The sequence below is a fragment of the Tupaia chinensis genome, unplaced genomic scaffold (assembly GCF_000334495.1).
Source record: "Tupaia chinensis unplaced genomic scaffold, TupChi_1.0 Scaffold142100_1, whole genome shotgun sequence".
NCBI classification, from domain to species: domain Eukaryota; kingdom Metazoa; phylum Chordata; class Mammalia; order Scandentia; family Tupaiidae; genus Tupaia; species Tupaia belangeri.
The window spans coordinates 884,853-892,609 of record NW_006201951.1 but is presented as its reverse complement, the minus strand read 5'-3'; the positions used below and the strand labels follow the sequence as shown (position 1 = coordinate 892,609).

Sequence of the window (7,757 nt, the reverse complement as noted above, 5' to 3'; positions counted from 1 at the left end):
GGGGGCTGCCCAGGGGGCAGGGTGGGCCTGGGGCTGGGCATGGGCTGGGCTGCGCTCAGGGTGCAGGCTCCTCCCTAGTCCTGATGGTGGGTGCCAGAAGACGGATACGACCTTCACCAAGGGCGCTGTGGAGGGGCAGTTCAGCAACCCAGGTGAGGGGCGGGGGGCTGGCGGGGTGCTCCCTGGGTCTCCCGGGTGCTGTCCCGGGCCAGGGCCAGCCTGCTCTCGCCCACAGCCATGGCGCAGACCGACATCCGGGTGGCCTTCACGGACTACCGGCACTTCGCCGTGCTGTACTTCGAGATGCAGCAGCAGGGTGTGCGCAGCGTCTGGCTGCAGCTCTACGGTGGGTGGCCAGGGGCTGGGGCCCTGTCCAGGCCGGGACACCCCCAGGGGCTCGGCGTGGCACTATGTGCACGGTCGGGCATGTGCTGGCTCACAGGGAAGGGCTGCGGCCCCATGGGTCTCCCTGGGACCAAGACCCCATGTCTGGTGGGGTCAGCCTCGTCCATTTGCCCCGTGCCCTGCTCACTGACCATCCCTGTCCTCAGCACGTGCTCCCGAGCTGTTTCCTGAAGGCGCCCAGAAGATGCAGCTGTTGGCCCCCAAAGTGGGCCTGAACCCCAGCCAGGGTGCCATGCTGCTCAAGTCAGGTGAGATGGCTCTGCACACCTTGCAGGGCCGCAGGAACCTGGCTGGCAGACAGCCAGAACACACACATGTACAGAGCATGCAGACCACACGACACGTGTACAGAGCACACAGACACACAGAGCCCCAACGCCACTCCCCGACCTGATTCGGGGCTGAAGTGCCAGGTGGGGGTTGGCGGGTCCCCTGGGGTGGCTCTCAGACTGAGTGGGACCTCCAGCCCGCAGTGAGGGGCACGGGGTCCTCAGGCTGCTCTCTCCCACAGACCAGTGTGCCAGCGCCCTCTCCAGGGTGAGTAGAGTGTCGTGGTGCCCAGCACCCTGCAGGCCATGGGCTACAGGGGGCGGGGAGGGGGTGTCCTCCTTAGGGGCAGGGAGGGCGGTTAATGGCAGCAGGCTTTCCCAGAGGCAGGAAACACCCCCACCTACCCCTTGTTTTGCAGTGAAGGGTTCAGCCCCAAGTGCCAGCATTCAAGCACCAAGCCCGGCCCGCTGTGGAGAGCTTCAGCCACCCTGTCCCCGGCCAACCCTGCACAATAAATGGTCCTCAAGCCAGCAGCCACGCGTGTTTCTTGGGGGTGGCAGGGAAAGGGGTGGACCTGGGACACTATTCGCCTGAGCTGGACACTGGCTCAGGCCTGGGGCTTACAGAGCAGCCCTCCTTCAGAGGCTGGGCACCCTTACCAGGTTTGACCTGGTTCTGCCACCTGGACTGGCATTCGACTGGGGGGGTGGGGTGAGGCTCAGCTCCACATCAAGGCAGCTCCCAGAGGAGCCTCCCAGGTCCCTTCAGACCCCACTGCCCAGGCTGGGTGCGGGCCTTGCTCAGTGACCTAGATATGTGTGTAGCCACCAGGAGGAAACCCATGCCAGCCCAGCCTTTGGGGTTTTTCCAAACTGCAGCCCTGAGCAAGTGTCTAGACCACTTCTCCTTTTTTAAAAAAGAATTATTGGGGCCAGCAGGTAGTGTGGTGGTTAGGGCGCTGGATTCCCACATGGCTGACCATGGTTTGAGTCCCATACCCAGTGGATTGAAAATTGCACTGGACGTATGTGCGCAAGTGCCTAAATCCCAAAAGGAGGATAGAGAAGGGATTATGGGTGGCCACACCCTGGCGGTGACTTCTCATTTTCCCTCTCACTGTCTCTCTGTCTCTCTTTGCAGTGAATGCATATGCCCTATGGCAAAAATCTTCAAAAGGAAAGGATTTTTTTTTGAGAGTTTTTTTTTTTTTTTGGAGAGGTTTTTCGCTATAGGGCGCATGCGCTCACCAGACAGAGACATAGAGACAGAAAGTGAGAAATCACCCCCCAGGGGGGATGGCCATGCCGCAATCCCTTCTCCTCCATTCTCCTCTTCTGCTTTCAGTTGGTTAGAAATGCTTCAAGAAAAGCATGACCTTGTCTTATCAGACCTGCTTTCTTTGACTGGGCTGGGAGGTCTCAGAGATAAAGAGTACATCCATTCAGGAACCTGGGCAGCCTCCATGCCTGTCCCCAACCCTGGGTGCCCAGGGTGGGCCTGGGGAGGGGTAGAAAGCCCCGGAGCACCAGGAGCGGTCTGTGCAGCACCCCTGTGTCCCGTTCTCCTGAGCTTGGGCAGGGGCACAGCAGAGACGCACCTGCTGAGAGAGCATGCCTGAGCGCCAGCTGTCACTCTAAGGACTTCCTGGGTCAGCAGATTCCACCATGATGCAGTAAGGAGAGGTGGGAAGGTGGGGAGGCTCCTGGCCTGGGACAGACATGGGTGTGCTGCCCTCTGTCGGGGGGCGGTCCTTCCTCCTCCGCAGTGGGGAGAAGCAGGTTGTCCTCCATGTCCTGAGGGACTCGTTCCCCCTCCTTGCGTGGTGGGGCAGCTGGGGAAGCTGATGTGGGTGCAGTCGTGGTCATCCCCTGGACCTCTGCAGTTCAGGGCTGGCCTGTCATGTCCTGCACCACCCTGCTCTGGCTACCAGGGACAGCCGCCAGCCAGTTCTCCACCCAAAATCCCCGCCCCTCTGCTCAGGCTGCTCGGCAGTCCCAACTGCTGAAGGGAAAAGCCAGCCCTTCATACCGACAAGCCCTCCTTGGTAGGCTGTCTTCGACTTCACCTGCTGCTGCCCTCCTTCCAGCCTGTGTGCCCCTCCTGTCTAAGCACGCCTAAGCATGTGGCCCTGTGCCTGCTTGGGGGCCGGTGACGGGAGGCCCCTCCCCTGCCCACTGAACTTGCTCGCTGCCCTCCGGGCTTTTCCTCAAACCCCGCCTTGCTCAGCCGCTGCCCCCTGGACCCCGCTCTCGCTCTTCTTGCTGCTTAGCTCCCAGATGCTCCCACCTGGGCATGAGGTCAGCCCTGACTCTGCACCGAGAAGAAGGCCAGGAGTAAGGGGGACCTCGTGAGACCCTCCTCTGCTTGGCCCACCTGCATTGTCTACACCGCTCACCAAGGACTGCGGGCTATGGGAGCCGGACACAGACATCCCGTAATCGCGGAGAGGAAAGTCTGCCTGCCCTCTCCACCTAACTTGGCCGCATCTGTTCAGGGTCTTCTGCTAGTGTCCAGGCTGCTGTAACAAGTGGTCACACACTTGCGGTTTAAAACATGCGCTTACTTTCTTGCAGCTTTTGCAGCTTGAAGTCCAAAACTGGGCTGGCAGGCTGCGGTCCTGGAGGCGCTGGGCAGGGTCTCTGCTCCCTCCAGCTCCTGGCTGCTGGCCGCCCTTGGTTCAGGGCCTCAGCACTCCATCCCCCTACTACGCCACATGCCATCTCCTGTCTGCCCCTCTCTTGTAAGGCGGAGTGGCATCTGGGATGGCACCAGGGCTCACCCGGAGGATCTCCCACCTCAGAATCCACCTGCAAAGACCACTCTTCCAGACAGGGTGACAATCCTGATTCCAGGATTCGGCTGCAGGTCTCTCGGGACCTTGTTCTACCTGGGAACGCTGCCCTGGACCCTGAGCGCTGGGCCGGAGGCACCATGTCCCACCATCATACTCCCAGGCTGAAGCTCCTGGGCACCTACAGGGATCTCAGCAGCAATTCGGGCCATTCGCAGTTCCTGTGAAGAAGGGGGCCTTAGCCTCCTCTCCGCCCTCTCTGAGCCTATGAGCCAGCCTCCACCAGAGCTGCACAGGCATCTCCTGTCCTTGGGGCACTGGGCATGGGCCCAACATGCCACTCCCAGCATCTCTGCATGCCGAGCACCGGGTCAGCACTGCAGAGATGGGTAACACGGACAGAAATCCCCACCCTCGTGGTATCAGGAGGGAGATGGACAGTAATGGGATGAGTGTAGCAGTCACCCACTGCTGAGTAACAAGCTGCCCCGAAATGGGCAATTAACATGGCAAGTGTGCAGTCTCCCAGCTTCTTTCTGTTCTTTCTAACTTTTACCGTAGGACAAGTGTGCTCATAGGCAGAGAAAGAGAGAGAGGAAAAGCGAGAGGGCACCCTCTAGAGGGGGTGGCAGGGAAGCAATCCCTTCTCTTCCCTCTCTCCCTCCTGCTGGGATTTGGGCATGCGCACACATATGTGCCTATTATGTTTCTCGAGCAGCTAGTTCCAGGACGCGAACTGCATGGCAGGTCATGTGCTATTTGCCACCTTCACCACCACCAGCTGGCCCTAAGTCTCGCAGTTTCTGAGAATCAGGAATCTGTCCTGGGGCACAAGGACCTCTCATGGGGCTGGTTGGTGCAGCCGAGCTAGAGGCTCAGGGGAAGGCCCAGCTGGGGAGTCGGCTTCCTGGCTCCTCACGGCAGTGGCAGCCCTGTGCCCGCGGGTGCCTCCACCGGACTACTAGTGGGCAGTCAGAGGGTGGAAAGGCGGCAGCAGTCGTCCTGCTAGTCTGGAGCTAGAAGCATGCCATCCAACCCAACCAGGGGAGAGGACCACAGGAAGGCGTCGACGCAGCAGGCGGGATGCTGGGAGCCACCTGGGAAGTGTCTTCTACATGAGGAGTTCAGGACACATTTCAACCCGAGTGGGCAGAAGAGCGGGTCAGAGCCTTGAACTGGTACACACCACACCCAAGGATGGCCTCTGGAGGACTGTGGTCACTTGAGTAAAGACCTGCAGAGGTGTGAGGTGTGCAGAGGGGGAGAATGGAGGGCTGTGGGTTTGGACCAGGGGGCCGGACCTGCCAGCACAGCAGACCCCACTGAGCTCTCCCCAGGCCACCACATCACTCTGGCCTTCTCCCCAACCTCGCCGACCCCGCCAACCCCGGGCTCCAGCCTGCAGCATCTGCTGAGGTCTCTGCCCGCCTGGCCCTGCCTGAGGGGGTCACGTTGTTATCAGTCTCTTCCGTGAAATCTCGGCAACTTGGAGGGAGATTTTTGCACGGGTGCCCGTACTGTCCTCACTTTTGCACGTGACGCTTTACAACCGTTGGGAGGCTTGGCTTTGGCCCTAAAAAGGATATGAGATATACCTCGGGAGCGCAGACGTGCGGGGTCAGCGAGAGGACAAGCGGGTCGCACAGAGGGAGCCAGGATTCGGCAGTGACGGAGTGCGCAGGAGGCGAGGCCCCAACAGATTCCGGGACCGGAGCCCCGGGTCGCGCCGCGAGCCGCTCCTCCTCTAAGCCCCGCCCCCGGAAGCCGCCCTCCCCCCGGCTCTGGCGTTCCCGGCCCCGATGCCTGTCTCGCTCGGAAGCGATCTTTGTGCGCAGGCGCGGGAAGCCGCGGCCAGGCGCATCCCGTCCGGTCCCAGCTGTCATGGTGCCGCCGCCGCTGTCACCTCCGCTCTGTACGCTGCCGCCGGGCCCCGGGCCGCCCCGCTTCGTGTGCTACTGCGAAGGAGGCAGTGGGGACGAGGACCGCGACGGCTTCAACCTCTGGTGACGGGGGGTGGGGAGTGGGGCCCGCGGGAGGCGGGGGCGCGGAAGTCGGTGGACCCCGGCAGCGGGCCCGCCTGACACCCGCCCGCCCCGCCGCAGCGTGACGGACGCCGCGGAGCTCTGGAGCACCTCCCTCTCCTCGGACAGCCTGGCAGCCCTCGTGGGTAACAGGAGCACCCCGCGCAGCCGCTGGGCGCCTGCGGGAGGGGCCTGGACCCGGGCGGCTCTGCGGCTGGGCGGCGGGAGCGGGGGAGTCTCCCAGTGGCTATGGGCCCTGGGGGCCGGTGACGGGACTGTGCCCTTAGAAAACCCGCTTTGGCCTGAGTGCGGCAGAGGACATCGCTCCCCGGTTCAGGTGAGCCCCAGGTGCAGAGGAGAGGTGGGTCAGGGGCCGGGGCTTGGGCTGCAGCAGCACCGCACTCGCTCCTCTCCCAGGGCAGCCTGTAAGCAGCAAGATGTGGCCGTGACTCTGCAGGAGGACCGAGCAGCCCTGACGCTGACCGTGGCTTCCCCGCCTCTCATCTTTGACCTGGCCAGGGTTCCAGGCCCAGAGGCAGCTCCCAGGCTGCAGGCGCTGACCCTGGGCCTGGCGGAGCATGTGTGCAGGCTAGAGCGGCAGCTGGCAGGTAGGCAGGCACCTGTTCCCACTGGGCCCCCTCATGATACCGAGTGCAGTGCCCACTGGCTTTCTTTTCCAGCTGCAGAAGAGACAGCAGCTAGCCCCAGGAAGAGCCCCCGTCTGGTGGGGCCTCAGTCCTTCCTTCCAGGTAAGCGTGTCCACCTTGGCTTAGGTGGGCTGTGCTTCCGTAGGACCTGCTCTCCCAGAACAAGCCTGACGCTCCAGAGAGGATCTGTCTGAGAGGGCTGTGGCCAGCGCTGCTGCTGAGTTCAAGAGCCCTGTCCTGCTTTTCCCAGACCCAGATCCCCAGAGAAGCGGCCCCCGGCCTGTGGTCAGGAGGCGGTGTCCAGGAGAGTCTCTCATCAACCCTGGCTTTAAGAGGTACTGGTCCCAGTCCCCCTGTGCCCAGGTCCCAGCCTCTTCCCACCCGCTTAGTGTCAGCCCCTCTTCTTTCACAGCAAGAAACCAGCCAGTGGTGTAGAGTTTGATGAGCCCTGAAGGTACAGAACAGTGACCTCGCCTGGAGCGGGACCCCATCCCCGCCCCCGATCCATGCTCAAGTCTGTTTCTCATCAAATAAACAGGTGTACGTGCTGGCCAGGCCTGCTTCTGGGGCGGGGCATCGGGACACCGCGGCCTCTGCTCCGGGCCTAAGACACAGATGCAAACACACATGGGGTCCCTCTTTGCTGGTCCTGGAGGCCCCAGGGGAGGGGGCCCTGTGGGAGACCGGTCCAGCAGCCAGGCTGGGCATGGCCACAACCACAGCCACCCCCACCAGGAGCGTGTCCTGCACAGATACGTTTGGATAGTCACCACTGTGCCCTGGACGGCCCAAGCCCCTTGTGGGAAGGGTTGGCTGTCCCTGGGGTGTGGCTGAGGAATGTGGGCTTCTTCCTTGCCCAGAGCCCCAAGGCTGGGCTCTACAAGGCTCTGCTCCCCACCCTCCTTGGCCATCCAGGGTGCCCCACCCAGTCCTGGCCTGACTGGTTTGGGAGCCCAATCCAGTCCCAACCCGAGGCCTCCCAGCTGAGCACCTGGGCCGGCCCTTCCTGCCGGCCTCTCTTGCTCTTGGCATTCTGGGCCGCCTTGACCTGAGTGGGCTTGGGGATGGCAGCGATCGATCGTGGCCCCTCAGACGTCAGGACACGTTCACTGGGACAGAGATGGCTTTATGGGACTGCAGATGCAGGGCACGGGTGGGAGGCGAGCAGCGTCCTAGCTGTCCTAGCGAGGGTGCACAGCGGGCCGGTAGGCCGCCACAAGCTCGGCAGGGTGCGGACACGTGTACTTGAACTCTCTCTCCTGCAGTGCGCTGGCCAGGTAGCGGCGCACGGCCTGCAGCTCTGCGGGGATGGGCGCCTGGCGGAAGTGCGCGCACACCGTCTGCAGGGGAGGGGCGCTGTCAGGGCTCCCCTTGAGGCTCGCCAGCCCTGCCCCTGTGCCCTCCCGCTGCCAGTGCTCACGTCCACGATGTGCAGCTTGGGTAGCAGGCTGCAGTCGGCCAGCGTGAGCTGGTCACTGTCCAGGAAGCGGCGGAGCGACTCCGGCAGCTGCGGCTCCTGGGCCAGCTCGTGCTCCAGGGGCGTGCGCAGGTACCTGTCCAGCCTGGCGAGGGCGCGCAGCAGCTGCTGGTACAGGGCCAGGGGCAAGGGACACGGGGGAGGCA

The 7,757-nt window shown here is 63.0% G+C and overlaps 3 protein-coding genes across 6 annotated transcripts in view; 2 read left to right on the top strand and 1 right to left on the bottom strand.

The window, feature by feature from the left end:
* The window catches only part of LCNL1 (lipocalin like 1), a 3,600-nt gene extending 2,312 nt beyond the window's left edge, over positions 1 to 1,288 (top strand). For 2 of the 3 annotated variants that reach the window (XM_014582079.2, XM_014582077.2), the window contains exons 3-5: positions 79 to 152; positions 236 to 346; positions 552 to 910. In XM_014582079.2, the coding sequence (XP_014437565.1) occupies positions 79 to 152; positions 236 to 346; positions 552 to 799 (433 nt within the window). In that variant the 3' untranslated portion in view covers positions 800 to 910. The other variant, XM_006163318.3, reaches the window with a different exon arrangement.
* Positions 1,289 to 5,274: 3,986 nt separating this feature from the next.
* On the top strand, positions 5,275 to 6,684 carry PAXX (PAXX non-homologous end joining factor). Its single transcript, XM_006163317.3, has 7 exons — positions 5,275 to 5,469; positions 5,569 to 5,629; positions 5,775 to 5,824; positions 5,905 to 6,095; positions 6,168 to 6,236; positions 6,385 to 6,469; positions 6,547 to 6,684. Exons 1-7 carry the CDS (start codon positions 5,348 to 5,350, stop codon positions 6,584 to 6,586), a joined length of 618 nt encoding a protein of 205 aa, XP_006163379.1. The 5' UTR covers positions 5,275 to 5,347; the 3' UTR covers positions 6,587 to 6,684.
* A 560-nt stretch (positions 6,685 to 7,244) lies between these two features.
* Positions 7,245 to 7,757, bottom strand: part of CLIC3 (CLIC family member 3) — a 2,244-nt gene continuing 1,731 nt past the window's right edge. For both annotated transcript variants that reach the window (XM_014582043.2, XM_006163316.3), the window contains 2 exons: positions 7,555 to 7,730; positions 7,245 to 7,474 (listed from right to left, as the gene is read on the bottom strand). In XM_014582043.2, the coding sequence (XP_014437529.1) occupies positions 7,316 to 7,474; positions 7,555 to 7,730 (335 nt within the window). In that variant the 3' untranslated portion in view covers positions 7,245 to 7,315. The remainder of the gene's footprint in view (positions 7,475 to 7,554; positions 7,731 to 7,757) is intronic.